This window comes from Drosophila hydei, unplaced genomic scaffold, assembly GCF_003285905.1.
Source record: "Drosophila hydei strain 15085-1641.00,03,60 unplaced genomic scaffold, DhydRS2 tig00008134-arrow-pilon, whole genome shotgun sequence".
Taxonomy (NCBI): Eukaryota; Metazoa; Arthropoda; class Insecta; order Diptera; family Drosophilidae; genus Drosophila; species Drosophila hydei.
This window is the reverse complement of record NW_022045843.1, coordinates 3091774-3113344: the sequence shown is the minus strand read 5'-3', so window position 1 is coordinate 3113344 and position 21571 is coordinate 3091774. Positions and strand designations below refer to the sequence as shown.

General features: G+C 39.6%; 2 protein-coding genes across 4 annotated transcripts; both read right to left on the bottom strand.

Annotated features, from left to right (window-relative positions):
* Positions 1 to 955: 955 nt before the first annotated feature.
* On the bottom strand, positions 956 to 20543 carry LOC111603991. Of its 3 annotated transcripts, none has more exons than XM_030225432.1 (11): positions 20161 to 20543; positions 7214 to 7549; positions 6898 to 7153; positions 6203 to 6831; positions 5859 to 6138; positions 5551 to 5800; positions 5283 to 5488; positions 3713 to 3994; positions 3415 to 3579; positions 2144 to 3315; positions 956 to 2081 (listed from the first exon to the last, which is right to left on the bottom strand). In XM_030225432.1, the coding sequence occupies exons 1-11, from the start codon at positions 20323 to 20325 to the stop codon at positions 1272 to 1274; spliced, it is 4551 nt and encodes a 1516-aa protein (XP_030081292.1). In that variant the 5' UTR covers positions 20326 to 20543; the 3' UTR covers positions 956 to 1271. The 3 variants fall into 3 exon arrangements, with proteins under 3 accessions (XP_030081292.1, XP_030081293.1, XP_030081294.1); XM_030225433.1 differs by having other exon boundaries at positions 957 to 2081; positions 3415 to 3570; XM_030225434.1 differs by lacking the exon at positions 3713 to 3994 and having other exon boundaries at positions 957 to 2081; positions 3415 to 3570.
* Positions 11713 to 12634, bottom strand: LOC111603980. The gene has a single exon (XM_023321828.2). The coding sequence runs from the start codon at positions 12343 to 12345 to the stop codon at positions 11719 to 11721; it is 627 nt and encodes a 208-aa protein (XP_023177596.2). The 5' UTR covers positions 12346 to 12634; the 3' UTR covers positions 11713 to 11718.
* Positions 20544 to 21571: the final 1028 nt, after the last annotated feature.

Genomic DNA, 21571 nt, shown 5'->3' with positions numbered 1-21571 from the left:
GGTTTTCTTGTTTATTTTTGTTTTTGTTTTCATTTGTTTTGTTTTGTTTTGTTTGTATTTTGTTTTCTGAACTAAATAGTTAATTATATTTAAAATCACAGCAGTCTTTTAATAATAGATTTCTCAATTTGTGTTTAATTCAATTTGAACGCATATCGAAGGCGCCATTACTAACCATTTTACAAACGAACAAAGTTTTACTAAATACATAAACTTTTAAAATGTTACGGAATCAAAGAGGCTTACACATATAATGCTTACGAATATCGGAGCAAAAACTGCATACTAACTACACAAATTACCTTCATCATCGTTATCTTTCTAGAATAAAGTTGTTTTGTTGCAATCGAAATCGTGCAGAATCGTTAGCGCTATACACATTTGCCATATCGAATTGCACAGCATTAAAAATTATATATAGTAGACTTAACTATTCACTACATATTAATTACCACTAGAACGTCAGAAAATGTATGAAAAAAATTTAGCTACTGGAATGCATTTAAATTGTTTTCGTTTGAGTTGTTCCAAAAAATGTAAACAAATAAAATAATAATTATAAAATATATATAGTTCAAGTTGGATATAAAAACCTGCCTGTTTGGCTATGTATGTGCGTGTGCGTATGCGCGCGTGTGTGTGTGTATGTGTGTATATATATAGATATATCTAGTTGGTTGTTTTAAGCCTAAGGTGCATTATCATAGCTACATATACATATATATATATCTATCGTATATATATATTGGTTTATATCGTATATACAGCTAAAATCGGAGCTATAAAAATTTGAAAAAAATGCATAATTATTTATCTATATAGTTAACAGTACTATGCAAATTGATAATTAAAATTTTGATTAAAGTTACAAAGTGATTCGAGGAACAGATCTAATTAACAAAATCGTCAACAATTTCCAATAACAATAAACGTAAACTGAACAAGGAAAACTGTTTATCTGTTATCTTTCTCAATTGCTTATAGTGTATTCGTACGGCTGCTTGAATTAATTGTTCTCTTTTCTCCTTTCTATTCTCTTCTCTTTTGACACGCACACACACACACACACTTTACATATTTATATGCACTCTATATATGTACATATCGGCTTAAATCACAGCTACGCAGAGTTTATAGGCAAGGCGAGTCATTTACGTTTGGTTTCTCTAAGCTACGGGACACACAGAGATACAGTTACAGTAACACACATACACATGTACACACACACACACGCACAGGCACACATACATATTGGCTACAATGCCTGAGCCTTAGCCCGCCACCTGTTGCATGGTAATGGTACTAATCAGCTGCTGGCATATTTTACCATACTCGAACTGATCCCCCGAGATGCGCCTCAGCTTGATGCCCTTGGCAGCGCCATGATGATCCCGACTACGCCCCTCGCACACCTGCAGCTCGATCTGCAGGCCACCGGAGTACTCCAGACTCAGATTCGTGGTCGGCTCAGCATAGCTGGCTGTGTTGCAGGCTGGCGCATTGCTGTTGCTAGTGTTGTGGCTAGTGCTGCTGTTGGCTGCGGCATGCGGCATCGCTTCGCTGGAGGCATTGGAGGCGCTGCTATGACGCGACTCGGCACCACTATCCTCCGAGCTAATGCTGCCCTTGTGCAGCACAAAGCCCTTGGGCGGCATAGTCGAATCGATTGTCTGCTTAACCATCTCGAGTATGCGAGTCGAGTCCAAGTTGGAGCATTCGTGTGGCAACGGCACCTCGTAGCACATCTCGTCTGACATGCGACGCGAGTCGCACATGGAGTCGGGCGTCAGATGACCACACTCGGTGTGATCGCCCATTTCGGAATGTGAGTCGGATTTGAAGCCCGAACTGGCCGACGGCTCCTGGCAGGAGGGTGACAAATTATTCGAATCGTTGCTCAGCGAATCATCGGAGAAGCCCAGCGATTTATCGCTGCCACGCCTATGCGCCTCCGCCTGTGCCGAACTCTGGCCAGCATGGCCATGATTGGAGCCCATCGGCTCACAGTCCAAGCTGGCCTTGCGTCCAATGCCACGCGTTATGGATGGCATATCGCTACTCGCCTCGGTAATGATCAGGCCCTGTTCGGAAAAGGGAAAGTCTTAGTCTTAGCCATAAGCCAGAGTTGCTCATCAAAGTTTACCTGCAGCGACATAATCGGCGTTTGCGGCTCCAGCGAATCCTCGCTGTCCCTGCTGTTATCCGAGGAGAGCGCCACGAGCGTTATCTCACTGCCCTGGACATCGGTTAGGCATATCTGTGGCGTTATGCCACCAGTGCAGCCCGCATATGGTGTGCCCGTACTGATGGTATGGCACATCTGTCCATTGCCGTTCTCCTCTTGGATGATGCACAAATTGGGCGATGCCGGCGGCGTGGGCACAACACGCACTGGCTGTGCCGGCGATAGATTTAAGGGCTTTAGGTCATAATACGCTGCCGTGGGTATAAACCAGTTCGGTGTGCTGGCGTAGTCAGCCGGCTGATCTATGCTGCACACGTCCATGGACAAGTCGAGCGGCTGCTGGGCGACGCCTTCGCTGGCAGCGGAGGTGCCGCGCGTGATCGAGCCGCCGCCTGTGCTCAAGCCAGAGATGCCTTTGGTGATCTGATGCAGCGGCGAGGTGGCTGCGGCCACAGCATTCGCATTCACACAGGGACTGAATGGCCCAGTGCCGGGCAGATACGGATTGGGATTGGGCGAGCAGCTGCCGCTGAACCCACTGCCGCTGTTGCTATTGCTGTTGCTGTTCGCAAGGCAGCCACTGTAGACGGGCGACTGGCAGCCGCTGCTGCTGTTCGAGTTGCTGGCTCCCAAATTGATGCTGCTGAACTGACCCACCAGCTGCTGCGGCTGCAATGGCAGCGTTAGCGACAGCGCCGCACCGCCAGCTGCTGCAACACCCATCGTCGCGGTCGTCGTCGCCGCCTGATACTGATAGCCGCAGATGGGCTGGCCGAACATCTGCTTGGCGGAAGTGAGCGAGGCGTTGGGACCGTGCGGCAGCGTCAACGGCGATACACTGTAGCTATGCATGGGCTGCGGCTGGTGCAGATGCGACTGATCCAAATAGCCACCGCTGACCGCTGCACCACTCGCCGCATGGGCCGCCAGGCCCAGCTGCGGCGCCAAATCAATGGGCACCACATTCGATGAGATTATCTTTTTGGCAATTTCGAAGCTGACGCGCTGCTCCTTCACCAGACGATCCAAGGCGGGCATCAGATTCTTGATCGCCTCCGGCGGCACCTCAATGTCGTGACCGCGACGCAAAGCCAGCTGCAAGTTCGTGGGTTTGCCATGTATGGGCGAGCCTGCCAAAGCGAAGCGAGACAGTTAGTTATAGAGAGAGGGAGAGAGAGAGAGAGTGGAATCTCTTGTGTTTTGCCTAACGAGCTTGGACTTTGGCTTACCTGGCAGACTGATCGAATTTTCTAAAAGCGGCGGACTGGGTGCAACCAAAAAATTTCTCTGTGCGATACCTTTTTGCAGCGATTGGCATTCCTGCAGCGGCCCCTGGAACTGTGAGCGTGAGCCCTCCGAGGCGCGACGCACTGGACTGTAGCGTCCTATAGTCGCTAAGCGGCAGCGTGTGAGGAGAGAGCGGGAGGGAAAGAAAGCAGAGAGAGAAATGAAATTAGTAAAAACTCTTGAGCGGAGTTCCATGAACATCGGTTTGATGGGCAACCGCATTGGAGCTAGACCACTTACCACCCTCCTGCACAGTGGGCAGCTTACAGTGGGCGGCGCGATAGGCGCGTCGATTGTTAGCCGCCGTTGGGGGCGCTACTACGAGCGGCACTGAGCTGCTGCCACCGCCCACCCCAGCTATGCTCAATGGCAACGAATGTGGCGCGCCGGAGCCAGCCATGGCGACGCCCAAGCCAAATGTGGCCGCATTGGGCGGGGATTGGCTAAGCGATTTGAGTGTGGGCGGCAAATAGTCGCGATTCATGCGAGATTCAACTTCGCGTATTAGCTCAGGGCAAATGACTGAGGTGAGGTGAGCAGGTGAGTGTGCGAGAGGGTTTCAAGCGTGCAGCAGCAGCAGCAGCAGCAGCGGCAGTTGATTGATTGGTTGTTGTTGTTGTTGTTGCAGTTGTTGTGCAGCAGGCGTTGGCGGTTTTTGTTTTTAAGCGAGTTACGCGCAAGGCAATTAACCAAAAATATCCGAAAAATCATAAAAAGAAATACAAAAAAAATAAGCAAAAATCAAAGTAAATAAAAATTAATTTAAATATTAATTATAAAACTAAAGAAATCATTTGTGAAATCAAAGCTATTAGAAAGCGTTAATGTATATGAAAAACTTAGGACAAATAATTAAAGGGCGTGGCGACCGAGGCGAGGCAGCATTGTATGTTCAATAAGCCCTGTAGCATAGACTAATATTTGATTTGTTTAATTCATTTATTTATTTCCCATCTATTCGTACATTTCCTTTTGATTTATGTTTTTGATATTTGGTTTCATATTTGTTATTATTAATTTATTAACTTGCCCATAATTTGTAATTTTTCCTGCTTAATAAACTTTTATTCATAATTTCCCTTTATTTTGTCATTATTTTTACTTAGTTTATTTCCCATTTTTTCTATTTATTTTTTTTTATATTTTATATTTATTTTTTTATTTTCTTTATTTTTTTCATTTTTCTACTTAGTAAATTTATTATTAATTTCCCTTTATTTTGCAATTTTTCCTAACAGAATTATTATTAATTTCCCTTTATTTTAACATTTTTCCTAACAGAATTATTATTAATTTCCCTTTATTTTGCAATTTTTCCTAACAGAATTATTAATTAATTAAACTTCTATTAATTAATTAAACTTCTATTAATTTCCCTTTATTATTAATTTCCTTTTATTTTAATATATTATTATAGTTTCGCTTTATTTTGTAATTTTTTCCTTTGTAAATTAATTTTTAATTTCCCTCTCTTTTATCATTTTTTCTCCTAATGAAATTGTTAAGAATTTCCCACCTTTTTTTAACTTCCTTTCCGTACTTCCTTTGTCTTACACATTTGCTAATTTACTTTCATTTATTTATTTCCCTTTTCTATTTCTGATATTTTTAGGGATATTTGAGACTCTTTGATAAACAGCAACAGCCATGGCCAAGGTTTTAGGTTAACTTTGATTTACAGCCTCATAAGAAAGGTCAACTATTACACTCTGTAGCCACAACTTTAAAACACTTCAAAGAACAGAGGGAATACACTTAACAGCTAGCTGCAACAGCTGTTGTAATCCTATTATATATATATATAACGTACCTGGCGGTCGTTCCGTAACGGTCAGCAGACCTGTGCGTCGGGTGCGCATATTCCCACCGCCTGCACCATTGCCGGTGGGCGTCTGGGCCTGTGCACCTGGCTGGCCCACCTGCATGTGACCCATTTCCCCGGGACTATGGCTAACGGACAGATCCTCGGTGCAGCCCACGGTATGGCGCTTAACACAACCACGTTTCTGCATGTATCTATAAAGAGGAATGTCGTGAGTCACTTCAGTCTAGCAAGCGATCAAAGATCAGAGCTTTGCCTTTGTATTTCCTCGCTGCACTCCTCGCCGCTATTTTCCGGACAGCAGTGCAGCTGGCCCGGCGTCTGTTCCCCGAGCGGCGACAGCTCCGATGTGCCGGGCGCGTTATTCAAATTGGCATTGATGTAATAGCCCGTGGTGTCCATTTGCTGTGGAGTGGCTGCAACGCCGCTGTTGCCCGCCGAAATGCTGGCGGGGTAATAAATGTGTAGATTGGCGCCGCCATCCGAGGCGCGTCGTCCAAACGAGCCTGATGAAAGGCCAACGATTAGTGACACATGCTAGTACGTAAGGACATTGCGACTTACTGGCACCCATGACAACGGGCGGCTTGAGCAGATGCTGATCCTTGATGGTCAAATTGTGCAGCGGCTGATTCTGCAGCATGGGCAAATTTGTGGGATAGTAGAGCGTCGCTTGGCCCGCATCGTTACACTGCGGCGCACACTTGAAGTCAATGGGCGGCATCTGAGGATTGGCCAGCGCCTGTTCGTGTGCCACATCGCCCGGTCCGACCGTGTGGCGACGCGTATTGGCACCAGAAGTGCCACCCGCCGTGGCACTCAAGTGCTGCGAATTGACAGGTGGCTGAAACAGGTAAAAAGTTGTCATTAATTGGCTACAATTGATAGCTGAGTCTGTGTAGCCTCACCTCATTGGAACGCGCCAGACACTCCAGCTCAAAGTCGCCGAACTTCTCCAAATCGACGCCGACGTCGGCACACCAGCCAAAGCCCAGCGCCGTATTGGAGGCATTCACATTGCTGTTCAGCGGACTGAGCCGATCGAGAGATTCCTGTTTGACGGGCTCCGAGCGATCCACAACGCCAGTGGTGATGCTTGTCTTGCGGGATCTGGAGTAGGCAAGGTTTGCATGATGCTGCAGTCTTTGGTTTTCGCGTCGCTTCTGCAGCAGCTTGTCCTGCAGCAGATTGTATATGGCATAGATGTTATCGAAGCGTTGCTCATGCACCGACTGCGCAATCATATCGGCCGTCAGGCCGGGCAGCTGCAGCATGTGCGTCATGACCACAGCATCCAGCTGAGGTGTCGACGAGACCTCTGAGCTGTCAGCGCCCGATAGCGATGTAGTCGAACTGCCCAACGAGCTGGACTGCAGCTGCGGGCCAGTGCCAAAAGGCAGCGCACTGACATCCAGACGCTCCTCCTGCTGCAGCTCCGCTTGCCAGTCGCTCAGCCAGCGATGTTTGATGATCTGTTTGATGGTATAACGACGATCTGGTTCCACGACGAGCATATTTCGTATCAAATGCTCACAATCTACCAAATGGAATACAAATGTTTAGAGCTGTTCTCATATATGGGGAATGAGCGGGGGCGACTTACCCTGCGACATGAAGAAGGGTATACGAAATTTGCCTTGCACCACGCGACTTTTGAGCTCCAATATGGTCTTGCCGTCGAAGGGTAATGCGCCGCAGACAAGCGCATAGAGCACTACGCCCAAACTCCAGATATCCGACTTGGGGCCATCGTATTCCAGGCCCTGAAACACCTCGGGCGCCGCATAGGGCGGTGAGCCGCACCACGTGCGCAACGGACTGCCCTCCTCGTAGTGATTGCTAAAGCCAAAGTCAGCCAGCTGTAAGGGATATTGGGATATTAGAGTTCGGCTATAGTCGGTCCAAGTCTTGCTGCTTACCTTTATGTTCATGTCCTTGTCGAGCAGCACATTCTCCGCCTTGAGATCTCGATGCACCACTCCACGCAGATGGCAATAGTGCACCGCCGAGATGAGCTGTGTGAAGACACGCGCCGCCTCCGGCTCCTTCATGCGCCCGTTGGCCACCAGATGATCAAAGATCTCGCCGTTGGGCGCATATTCGGTCACCAGATAGATCATCGACTGCGATTCCATCACCTCGTAGAGGCGCGTTATGTGCGGGTGACGCAGCGATTTGAGTATCGATATCTCGCGAAACGTCTTGCTCAGGTATTCCTCGTTGAGGCATGTCTTATCGATGATCTTGATGGCCACCTGGAATTTTAGAGTACAGGAAACAAAACAGCTCACATCAGTCAGGCACCGTTTATAATTTACAATGACAAAACAACAACAATAATTCGGATATGAATGCAAACAAAATATGTGCCTTTTGGGTTTGGCACCAGAAGGTGAACGAACCGGGCTGAAAAGGAGAATGCGACGATTGACAAACGAGAGCGAACCGAGAGCCAGCAAGAAATTCATGCTGTGTGGGCTGCTGACAACATCTTGCGCTCCCAGTAACAAGAGCAAATACCAGGAACTAACCATACCACGACTAGTCAATACACTTCAAAAGTACTTTTTTGATTCATTTTATAATGATTGATATAACCTGTACTTTATGGATCTTTTATACTCTATATATAATATGTGAATTAGTAGAAAGCTTGATTAGATTTATAATCAAAAGCAAACTTCTATCAAATCATTCACTTTTTTCTAGAGATTCAGCTCTATATATACATATATAAATAAAACATATATTTTATATTTTATTATAATAAACTATAAATATTTTTAAGAATTTAGAATTTAATTTAAATATATTTTAATACTTATTTTTTATATTTTATATTTTATATTAAATGTATATTTTTCAATATTTACAATACAAAATATTTAAATCTTGAAAAAAAAATTTTAAAAATGTTCTATAATATATTAAAAACGAAGTTGAAAAATATATAAAATATAATTATAATATAAATATTAATTTAAAAAAATGTACATATTTTAAATACATTTTTTTATTTTATTCAAACAATATTTATAATACAAAATATTTTAAATCTTGAAAAAAAAAATATTTTAAAAATGTTCTATAATATATTAAAAACGAAATTGAAAATACGTTACATTTTTGAAATAAATTTTTTATATTTTTTATTTTTTTTTTATTTATTTTTTTTTTAAGTTATGATTAAAAAAAAAATAATTATTAAATTTTATAGGCAATATAGAAGATAGTAGTAGTATAGTAAATATTTTATATAACAGCATAAAAATAAATCAAAAATCGAAAAATCTAATTTATAATAAAATATCAAAAAAATTCTTATAAATAATTTTAATAAATGTAAGCACAGTAAAATCTTTACATTAAATATATAGCCAAAGATCTAAACATTTGTAGTACCTCTTCAAGAGCTACACAAAACGTCACTTGTTGCCATAATGCCCTGCGTAAGAGTATTTCAAGAAAAAAGAGACAAGAAATAAACGTGTCTCGGCTGGGATAGCACGGCCGCATTTGTTGCTGGGGGTCAGGTGGTAGGTGGCGCACTGTCTGCAGCCACAGCGGCAGCAGCAGCAACAACAACCACAGCGGCGGCAGCAGCAGCAAACACGACAAGCACGACGACGACGACAACAACGCCAAAGATGGCGCGAGTGTTAAATTCTGTGTGGTTATAGTAAGAGAGGTGCTGCCAATGACAATGATGATGATGACGATGGGGACAGGGAATCGGGCCGAGGCGTATGGGGCTGGGCAGACAGAAGAAGCAGAGTCAACAAAAAAAAATAAAAACATTCTTTACACACGACTTTAGACAACGTTGTCCGTTTATTTGCTTTTGTATTTCTGCCAAGCATTTCAATAATTATTTAACAAAAAACTGAAATAATTAACAATCAAGCGTATGGTATGTGTGCACGATAGAGTGAGCAATACAAACTGAGAGACAGAGAGAGAGAGGTAGATCAGTTGCTCTTATAGCAACAACAGCAACATCATGATGAACCTCACACCGGTTTTTCAATTTGTTGTTATTGTTGCTGTTGTCGCTGCCTCAACATTTAAACAATTTGAGTTTTCTGGCCGTTTAGCTATTAAGCCTTAAGCAGCACTTTCTGTTGTTGCTCCACTCGCATGCAATAATTGAATATAAATAAATAACAGGAACAAAAGCATTTGAAACTAAATTTCCAGCACACGGCGTATGCGTAATATTTCAATTGTTTCGCTACTCAACTCCGCCTACGTGTTTGAATCAATTCTTTTTTGATAATCAATAAATTAAAATAATACTTTTTTTAAATATATGCTATTGCTGTTATTCAGAGAAAGACAAAAAACTTTTGTTACTGCAACACTTGGCGTATGCGTAATATTTTCTGCTGTGTCATTTGCCAATTTGTGAGTTTTTTTTTTTTTTTGGTTTGAGCAACTGTTTGCTAATTACATTTGCCACGTGATTAATGTACTAAAAATATATATATGTATATAAATATATAAAAAGAAAACAATAAACCTATCTGTATATAGATAGATAAATAAATGTAAATAAATATATATGTATAGATAGGTAGTTAAGAGATAGAAAATATATAAAGGGAAGGCTGTAGATGTAGAAGGAAGCTGGATAAATATATAAATATATATCTTTATACAGCTCTGCTCATGAAAATAGTAGTTAGACTGAGCACAATAACACAGCGAATATTAAGGTGAGTATATTTTTTATATATGTAAAGAGAGAGAGAGAAAATATATATATAGATAAATAGCTACATCTATATGAAGATAGACAGAGAACTGGATAGATATATGGGGATATTTAAATAAATAAAAATATTTAATTTTATTTTTAATATTAAAGAAAATAAATATAAGCACAAGATAGGGTGGAAGATATACAGATAGAAAGGCAATGAGATGGATTAACAGATCGATACAGAGCTATCTAGATAAAGAGTGAGATAAAAGGATATGGAAATATTCTAGATGGGAATACAAATTCAGATACGTGCGAAGGTATCTATAATGTAATACTTTAATTAGGCAAGATTGATAGATTCAACATTATTAGCCAGACAGATAGGGGGCTGTGGAAGACAGACTGATGGACTACATCGATTCAACTCTACAGTAATGTATATAATCATGGTAAACTATCATCATATTATACACAATTGAAAGGTCAAGTCAATTAAAAGTTTTGGATTAATAAAATATGTTATTACAAAAGTAGGCGCCTCCTCTCCCATAGACTGCAAATGATGTACCACACAATAATTGCATTGAGACAATTGTTTTGTCAGCTGCTGATGGGCACACAAGGCAAAATTTTATATCGTTGCGAAATGCCATTGCCACGTGCCATTTTGACCTTTTGCCGCGAATGCGATGAACCTTAAGAACAAACGCTACTAAATGGGACATTCAAAGTAAGCGCAACAGCAACAACAACAACGTCCACAATGTCACATTTGGATATCCTTCGCTTGGCATAACACAAAATAAAAAGGAAAATAATATATAGCCAAGGCGAATACAAGGCAGAAAGGTTTGCTCCTTGGCGCACATATTGATTTAAAGGCTGGAGGACTACAGCAGCAACAACAACAACAACAACAACAACAAAAGCGAATGCTAAATGCTATTACAAAATGTAAATTCCTTTTGATTGCCAAAGCTGTGACTCATTTGAATCGTTCACGGTTCACAATTTAGAAGTCGAATTAACTTAAAAGCTGAAACATAAATTTACATTTAAGGCTTTCGCTCTCGCTTGAATTGAAATTACAAAATGAAAGGAGATTTAGGACGTGGAACTAGTTCAATCAAGAGGAGCTCCGTTGAGCTTTAGAAAGAGATCTTTTTAAACTTAACTTGTTATTTAAATTGTCAACTGATGACATTAGATGTAAGCGTATTATTAAATGGAACTAGTTCAGTTGAATAATTGTTTTCAGTTTTTTTTTTCAGAATTAGTATGGTATCGTATTAACGAATGTTTGCCACGATAGCATTAACGAATCTTAATTACAAAAATTATGGTTCATAAGAACACAATTAAAATGAACTAGTTCATAGGAATCCTTGTGGATTCAGAATTAATAAAGTATTTGTTAATAATTGATATATTATAAATTCGAGTATTTTGAGATGGAACTAGTTCATATGAACTTTTGACTGTTAGCTAAACTGATGCAAGATTATTGATTCAGAAGCTGCTCTTCTATATCAATACAATTTTGACATCAGCTAAATCAGTTCTTGCGGAACTAGTTCTTTTTTTTTTTTTTTTTTTTTTTTTTTTGCCTTATAGCTTTCTTTTCCATATGAGTGCTTTCAAATGGAACTATTCTGATTCAAAATCAAGTTAAATTTCTTTTTATTATAAATATAGAAAATATATTCTCTTTAGCATTTCTCAAATGCTTCCCTTCCAGACGAATTCGTTCTCGCGTTCCATTTTCGTGTACTCCTCTCGCAGCAGCTCCAGCTCTTTGGCATTCTGGACATTCAAGCGTTCCAGCTGACCATTGAGCGCAATGATGCGCTCTCGCACCACATTCACCGTATAGAGACTGAGGCGTTCCGGCCGAAAGACGTCCTCTTTCAGCGTATTCATATAGTGCCACATCTCCTGCAGCTGGCCACGTTTGTCGGCCTGATGCTTGCGCAGCTTCTCATCCATTTCCAGCTTCAGTCGATCAATGTCATTGATGAGGCCAGCGACTTTATTGCCGCTCGAAGGCCGGCGACTGCCAGCCGACACAGACTTGCCATCCTTGCCGGCATTATCCTTGTCGGCGTCCTCGTGCTCGCCATCTGCCTCAGGGTCGCTGTCGTCGAGAAAATGGCTGGCATTCAGTTTGACTTGATTGCATTCGAGATACTTTTGCTGTGCCTTCAAACGCATTAGTTCGCACAGAAGGCTGGTGGGCGTGGCCTTTGGCTTCTTTTCGGCACGCAGCGGCTTAAAGGGCGCCTTGTGTTTGCCGTCTGAAGGCGTGGCACTTGCCTCAATATCGTGTTCCACGCGCTTCGCCGACATGTGACCTGTTTGCCTCAAACGTTGGCGGCACACAAATGTTGCACAATGCAGGCGAGTCCTTGCAACTTGTATTGTTACTGTTGCTACTTTAGTTGTTGTTGTTGCTGTTTACACGCGGTAATCAAACGTGTGTTGCCAGCCCAACCACACCGCCTCGCTACACCTGGCTCATGTTTAATCAATAGCTGAAACGCGCCCACTTTTCCTCTGCTGCGCCGGCTGCTGCAATTGATGCTGCCTCTCTCTCGCTCTAGCTCTCTCTCTCCCTCGTGTGTCTCTCTCTCACACTCTTTCACTTGCGCTCTCATTTAACCCTTGTGCACCGCGTTTTTATGCCAAGGGTCGCTAAACTTTATTTGGGTTAACTTAGGCGTTGCTTTAAACAATTTCCCTCAATTGCTTGCGCCGCTAGAGAAAATCGATTAATACAAATTTCATAGCTCTGGCCTACTTAGCGTAAGGACAAGTGCCAGTAGCTTACTAGAATATATTTATATATGTATAAAAAACAAGACATTTAATGCGTAGATGGAGCCTTTGACATTTAGTCAAGCAAAGCGATAAATCATTTATAGAAAGTGTTCAAATGACTGAGGAGAAAGAAGGAAAGGAGAGAGAGATAGAGTGAGAGAGAGCGAGAGAGAGAGACAGAGCGAGAGAAACCGAAATAGAGGGAGTGAGTGAGGGCGAGTCTATGAAGTAACTGCGCACGTGATTGATTCGCAAATTGTTGCGTTGTTTACGTAGTATTGTTGTTGTTTTTGTTGTTGTTGTTAATTTACGACTGGAAGCGTATTTTGATAACGCGCTTGTTATCATATGAATGCGAATGTTTATCGAGTGTGTGTGTCAGCCACAACAACAAGTTGCAGACGTAAAGCAAATTGAAGCGCGAATCAACAATAAATTAGATAGCTAAACATGATAGCTAACCCAAAATAATACCCTGTAAAAGTTTTAGAGAAGATATGCCAAGCTCAATGCAAGCTTGGGCAAACAAAACGTTAAGATCAAAGAGGAAATTCTCGAAAATAGTGCTGAGTGAAATGTATAAGATGTAATAAGCTGCAGAGCATGTGAACATTATGTATATATATTATGTATATATATATATATATATATATATATATATATATATATATATATATATATATATATATATATATATATATATATATATATATATATATATATATATATATATATATATATATATATATATATATAATTTAGGGTATTTGCAACTCTCTTCAATTTAAGCATCATTTACTTCGAGGCAATTCTTATTAAACGCAAATTTACAGGGTATTTCGACTACTACTTTGCGCCAACTGCGGTGCAAACGAGACAGCAAATATGAAAAAAAAAACAAAAGCAAGAAAAAAAACCTTGTTGGGCAAAAAAGCGCCAGACAGACGAAAAAAAAAAAAATAAAAGAAGACAACGAATGAAAAAAAAAACAACAAAAGCTGCGAAATAGTTAATGAAAAAGTAAATAAAAATTGTTAAACGATTTGGGCAGCCATGCGACTGAGTCGTAAAGCCATATAATATATATAAATATACATATATATATATATAAATATATATATATATGTGATTTATATATGTGTTGCCTTTATATATATATATATATTTCAGCTGCGATCTGCGAGCGACCAGCAACAAGTTGGAGATCTCGATGCCGTGGCCAGACAGCGTGAGCTCAAGTTAAATATTTGGCCATAGCGAATGATCAATCAATGTTGCCTCAGTGCGCAACGGGAGCGTGATGATTATTATTATTATTATTATAAAAATAATATTGCTGAGTTGGCGGGCTTGAAAATAATAAAAAAAAGAAAAACGAAAGAAAGAAAAGAAAACAAATAGAAGCAACTAGGAGAAATGTTACAGTCGGGCACAACTGACTGCAGTATACTCGTTCCAGTGTTCAGCGGAGTGTTCATCAAGCGCACATCACTTATAGATTTATATATAAAGTTGTATAACTTTTGGTAGTTCTATCTTCAGCTGAAGAAATAGCCATATAAGCAATAAGTCTTAAGACTTAAACGCTTCTATATTTCATACATCTCATATATACAAATACCTATATACTCTTCTCAGTTTCTAAGCAGTTTTTGTAAAAAATAAAAATCACTTGAAATTTTCCAGTTTGTCACAATTGGAGCGTTAATCAGCGGAATGCCTGAAGCCTAAATTCTTGCACGCGCCATAAATTCAATTAAAATTTCCATGTTCAATCAGAATCAATCAATCAATCAATCAATTAATCAGTTCAGGCACAAGGTAAGCCAATTAAAAAAGGGATTCGAAACAATTTGCATTGAGTTCGGCTAGACAGACCAAATATTGATTGAAAGTGGAATTTATTTCGTCGCCGATAAATAAATTTCATGAATAAAGATATAGTTGGCGCAGGAGAAACCCAGAGAAAATTCATAAAGGGCCTAATTAAATAGATATCTCGCTTAGTAGTTGATAAAGCAGTTCCACTTTTAAGTGTAGGCAAAAGTTTTTAATTTCTTTTAGTTTTTAATTACTGCATGCATAGCACAAACTTTACGTTTGGTTTATATAAATATCTCTAGGGAAAGAGGAGTGGCAATAGCTTACATATCCTCTCTCTCACTGAGTGGCATACACCTGCTCTATGTCTCTATATTTTTTAAATACTTGGATGCATTAAAGTTACTTGAAAGGGGAATATATATATATATATATATATATATTTATATATATATATATATATATACATATATATATATATTCTTTATATATTTGTCTCTGTCAGTCTTTTTATACCCTGATCCCATTAAAAATGGGAAATCAGGGTATAATGGTTTTGTGCAAATGTATGTAACAGGCAGAAGGAGGCGTGGCAGACCCCATAAAGTATATATATTCTTGATCAGGACGACAAGCCGAGTCGATTGAGCCCTGTCCGTCTGTCTGTCCGTCCGTCTGTCCGTCTGTCCGTATGTGTGAACGCGTGGATCTCAGCATCTATAAGAGCTAGAGACTTGAAATTTTTTTTGTAGGTCCGTGTATAGCACGCGCAGGTCAAGTTTGTTTCAAATATTCGATAACTATTCGCATTTAATTGTTATCGAATAAAAACATTATTGAAATGCAATAAATAAATTATATCTCAAACGTCTTAGGAGCTAGAGCCTCCAAATTTTGTATTTAGTCTTATGTATATTTTATGCAATTTTGGTTTTTGTTAGATTTTGGATACCGGCTCCAAATTCCCCCAAATTCTTAAAATTTAAGTTTAGTTGGAACTAGGGCCATTATGTGAAGGCGTTTGCATCTCAACCAAGCCAATAGGATATGTAGATCATATGCTGAAAATTTCATTAAAATCCATTAAGTAAAACAGAAGTTATTAAACAAAACGTTTGGCCAATTTGCAAAAGCACATGTCAGCAGCGCCACGCGCACGCATTTTTCCTATGCATGTGCACACATACATTCAAATGCGTGTATTCTTTTCTATTCCAAGAATTGAAATTGCGATTGAATTGTGCTGAATTATTAGCTGCTACTTATGTTCAAATTTGCAACACTTCGCGTATGAAGGACAGTGGCTGCGTTAGTAGAGAGGCTGCTCGCATGCAGCTTGGTCCGGGTTCGAGACCAGTGGAAATGAAATGTTTTTTATTGTTTTATTTTTTTTTTAGTTATGAAGTGGCGGTGTTGGTAGAGTTTGTGCACGTTGCGTAAATAATCCGGGTTCGAATCCTGGTCTCGCAATGTCGATTTTTATTTGTTTTTTTTTTCTTAATACTCGATACAAACTACGGAAAATATTACAAAACTCAAAGGACTGGGATCAGGGTATCTCCTAGTCGGGCACCCCGACTAGAGCTTTCTTACTTGTTTTCTGTTTGTGTCTGTTTCTCTTTTTTTCTATCATCTGCCTTTATCTCTCCGCCTATTTCTCATTCTATATCTCTTTGTCAATCTGTATTTGTCTCTTTTTTTGTGTATATGCTTATCTATATCTTTTTCTCTGTAGATCTGTCCCTATCTTCTTTAGTACTTTTATCTATTTCTCTCTATCTCTCTTTACTTTTCTCTATCAAGCCTCTCACTCTTGCCATATTTCTATATTTCTCTCTTTCTCTCTGTCTCTCTGTTTGTCTCTCTCGCTCTCTTTCGTCATTTCACTAGATCTCTATTTTTGTCACTTTCTATCATCTTTCTGTAACTCTTCTCATCTCTGGATTGTTTATCTCTCTCTACCCCGTTATTTTTCTCTCTGTCTTGCTTTCTAACTCTTTCTAAGACTTCGTCTGCCTGTCTATCGGTCTTTTGAATAACAAACTACACTTACTTAACCTAATGAGAATCGAAAAGAGAGGCAGCACTTCTTTTTTAATATTACTCTGCTTACATAAAAGTTTATACCAATATTCTCGACCATTTATACGCAAACTTATTACTTTCTATCAAATGTTTAACAAATCAAAGTTAAAAACAAAACTTTTTTGACTTATCGCCAAGGCAAGCTCAATATATCATATCAAATAAATATATATTTGTATATTAGTGAATATTCATATGAATATATGATTTGAACTTAACAAACTTCCATTCTTATCGATGTTGTTTACACACTATGTACCATAATGTATACACCATGGCCCATTGATAAAAGTAATAATTATTGGCGAAATGCGCTTAGCAGATAAGCCAGCAATAATACTAATGACCGCAATGATAATATAGCCAAAGTCATGTAGTACTTAAACATTGCATTTCTCATACACACACACATACACACGTGCGTCTCGTGTCCATTGTGAATGTTAAGTAAGATAAGTAAGTGTGAGTGGACCTTGAAATTGACAAACAGCTGTGTATTGCCCCCTCTCGCTCTCCATCACTCTCTCCTACTCTCTCACTTATCGTCATATTGGAAAACAACAAATAAAGAACTGTAAAAGCAAACAGAATGAAAATGGAAATAAAGTGAAAATAATAAAATATTCGCATCATATGCAAATTGTTTTTGTTTTTGTTTTTGTTTTTGCTTTGGTTTTTGCTTTTGTTTGCTTTCGTTTTTCCCTTTTTCTTTCATCAGTCCAGCCGCCATTTTGAATTGCAGGCACGTGCTGTTTCTGCTGTGGGATGAATCTCTACACTGCCGTGTGGAGACTAAGCACACAACAGTTTATATTTTTTTTCTTCTTTCAATTCTGTTCTCAATTATTCACATTCGTTGTCAATTATGCATAAAACGAGGCATTTTTCTGTTTGGCCTACAAATTTGCACTTATTGTTGTGATAAACTATTAAAGAACATTCGCTTATTGTCGTTATTGTTGTTGTTGCTGCTGCTGCAGTTGTTCCAATTGTTGTTGTTGTTGCTGTATTGTGTCACTTGACAGTCGAAATTATCAGCGTTCGCATGTAGTTAACAGCCACTGTGACAGCTGTGGGCTTTGTTGTTTTACTCTATACAAACATATGTCTACACACATACACACATATCTCCCTCTCCCTCTCTCTGTCTTTCTAGCTGTGTTGGTGTCTGTTTGCCCTAAGCCCACAGCGCCCCGTTAACCAGCTGAAGGTGACTCATTATCACTTCTAGCTGCAGCAGCTGTAAAATGCATTCGGAATTTATAATGTACAAAGAATGTTGAGAAATTGTCGCTCAGCTGATAGAGCGCAAGTGGTAAGGGCACTACGTGCATTTGCACGACTATCACATGCTCTGTAAATCACGTATGCCGATTGGATCATAATGCATCATAAAATATGGGTAGCTTATAAAGAGCTGGCACGACTTTTAACTACCCTGTAATTAACTCTTTCATATCTATATCATATTTTTAATCACTTAAGAAAGCTTTTAGATAACGTAATTTGTGCCAACAATTTAATTCCATGACTATGAAATACCCTGCAAATCAGATTTATAACTAATTTCAGCTCAATCAAATGAAGAATTCGAAGATATATAACACAGATACTGTTACAAGTGCATCTCAAGTGCTTGCACGACTGTTAAATACCCTATTATACAAATTCCACGGCATTTCTGACCTTTCTAAAACAGTTCTTTATACAACTAATACACCCTTTAAAACTGCATCCTCTAGGGTAGTTCAGAAGAGATGAAAATGTGTTTTAAGCAATTTTACGAACAGGTGCGAATGTACTCACAGCTGATTACGACATACACTCATTAAATGCAGCATCCCAGCCATTTTAGAGATGCATTTAAGAGATAAGTTTTTACGGAAATTATTCTCGAAAATATTTGTAAATGCAAATTACATTTGACAGCAGGAAAGAAATAACAACAAAGTGATCTTAAGCAGAACGAAACAAAGCTTAATTACTTCCTCAAACAGAGACAGAGAGAGAGTGAGGAAGGGATGCCAATAGCAGGTGTGTGTGTGTGTAGGTAGGGCTCCAATGTGTCTTCTCCGTTAGAGATAGATAGCACAAAACGTAGGCAGGTAGAGCGGGATAGACATGGAATTAAATGCGTTTCAATTAGCATCAACTGATCTGAGAGCCAAAGCCGAACGCGCAGCTGCTGCGTCTGTTGCTCTCAAACCAATTGTATGCAAAAACATAAGGCAAACATGGGTTGGGAGGGGAGGGGAGGGGAGGGGCGATCGGAGTAACAACTGGCCGATCAGCCAGTTCAAATATGTATTGTCAATAAGTTGAGTAAACAGTTAAGTATACTATGCGCACATATTTACGCGGCAATAAACATAACAACAAGAGAATTATAATAACTAAAATCAATTTGATTAAGCCAAATGCGCAGCCTAACGGCAATAATAAAAGGAAATAAAATGGAATGCAAAACCAAATAAGCTATATATTCGATGCGTGAGTGAAATCGATATATGAATCGATATATATATATATATATATATATATATATATATATATATATATATATATATATATATATATATATATATATATATATATATATATATATATATATATATATATATATATATATATATATATATATTAATATGGCTGCTATATTCGATCTCTCAGAGAAACTGAGAGCAAATCTTTGCTTTAACACTTTGGGAATTACAAGCGCGTAAGCTAGAGCTAAACATAGATGCGCTGTTTAGTCCCTTTCAGCCGAAACTTGAACCAATATCTGAACCAAAATCATGTTTCTTGAACTACAAATTGACCAAAATGGGGAGTTTGAGCTGAGAGTTGAGAATAGCAGACTATATCCGAAGCTAACCTCTCTATAAAAACAAAGATTTGTGTCTTATCTTTGTTTTTATATCAGTTTATAGTAAACGTCATACAGGCAAAGATATAATACAAATAATATATTTATAATAAATGGATATAGATCGGGGGACTCTGGGAAAATATTTAATTTAAAATTTGTCAGTTTTAAGATTCATATAGAGTATAAAGAGATAGATATACATATATATATATACAACTTTGTATGATTCACATATATCTAAAGTGTACAGATCAAGGACTGCAGAAGACTTTTCTTTAAGATAATAAAGATACTGTATTATCTAAGATCTGATTATCCATTCACTTATTCATTTATTCATATATTTTCTATTATCTATTCTATACCAATCTATTATCTAAAAAGGCAGACAATATGTATATATATATATAATATTCAGTCCTGCAGAGATCATCTTATAGTTAGTACTACACTATCTATAGAGATAGTTTATGTATGTTTACACTACATATCAAAAGTATACAGTCATAGATCATATATACCAGCATATACATACATATATATATATATAGATATATTGCATAACTCACCTTTGTCTTGGTCACTATGTTTGTGGCCAGTTTGACTACGGCGAAATTTCCCTTTCCTATGGTTTTCTCCAGCTCGTAGTAGCCGACACGTAAAAGTTTATCCACAGATATTTTGCTCGTCGATGGCACTTTGTAATTTTGTGGCGTTGATGTGGAGGCGGCCATTGCACTTTGTTGTTGTTGTTGTTGCTGTTGATGTTGTTGTTGTTGCTGTTGGTTTTGGTAATTGGCTAAAGTTGCGTTGCCTGCGCCGCCTCCCTCCCACTCGTTGTTGTTGTTGTTGCTGTTATTGTGAACGCAGGAAGTTCACTTAAGCTGCATTTTCTTTTGTTTGCGGAGCTTGAATTCATTTGCCACACAAAGCCGCTGCTGCTGCACACATACATACATACACACACTCACTCTCACACACACACACACACGCATACACACACACACACATACACACACGCACGCACACACCGAGGAACAGCAGCAGCGTAAAATTTTAATTCGATTCGTTGCTTTCAAATTGAATTGTTGCAATTATTTGCGCGTTGCATTCGCTGTGTCAAAGGTCAACGGCAGCTGCTTCGTCGCTGTTGTTGTTGTCGCTGTGGCATCTGCTCCCGACTGGGCCATTGGACACGGCCACGTGGCCAAATGCAACGAGCACGTGAGGCGTCTCCTATTTGATTTCCTTGTGGCACTTTGGTTGCCTCACTTGAAACGTCGCTGTTGCTAGTTGTTTGTTGATATTTGTTGTTGTTGCTGTTGTTGTTATTGATATTATTGTTGTTGCTTTGAGGCGTTTTCTCTTTTCACATTTTTAGCCTCGTCGTCGCCGTGCTGCGTTTGCAAACAGTATACAAAAAAAGCAATTAAAAGTAAATCACATTTGATATTTGACCTTCGTTCGGTGTTGTTTTTTATCACTTCTGCTGTTGCTGCTAGTGCTGCTAGTGGGCGTGGCCAGCAAACAGCTGTTATCTCTTTTATCTATGGCAAACAGAAATCCCACACACGGCACTTTTCTATAGCTCTGCTAGGCAACAACTTTTGGCCGGCAGTGTAGGAAACCAGTGTCTGGCACTTCCTCTCTTCGCTCTCTTCTACCTCCACGTTTTACACTGTTGCCTCCTCCTACTGGCTGTCGCCTACTACACAAGCTGTCGTGCATTGCAGACCACGAGAAAACTACCTCTCTCTTTCTCTCTTCACTCTATGCTAACTCTCTCGCCGTAAGCTGATCGCCTGGCCAAGCTGGTGCTTCTTCTGGCTCTCTATCTCTCTCTTTCTACTCCTCCTCCTGACTGTCGCCTGCTACATAAGCTGCGTGCATTGCGGACCACGACAAAACTTAATGGGTTAATGTACAGCATCAAGGTCGCGTGGCCAGACACACACACATTCAAACACACGCACACGCACA

Bases quoted from the DNA above. Each gene is read 5' to 3' on its own strand.
- LOC111603980 (XM_023321828.2), bottom strand. From the start codon at position 12,345: ATGTCGGCGAAGCGCGTGGAACACGATATTGAGGCAAGTGCCACGCCT.
- LOC111603991 (XM_030225432.1), bottom strand. From the start codon at position 20,325: ATGGCCGCCTCCACATCAACGCCACAAAATTACAAAGTGCCATCGACG. The intron at 5,489-5,550 runs GCAAAGCTCTGA...TCCTCTTTATAG, and splicing joins TGCAGCGAGGAAATACAAAG to ATACATGCAGAAACGTGGTT. The intron at 3,995-5,282 runs GTACGTTATATA...ACCTCACCTCAG, and splicing joins CGTTACGGAACGACCGCCAG to TCATTTGCCCTGAGCTAATA.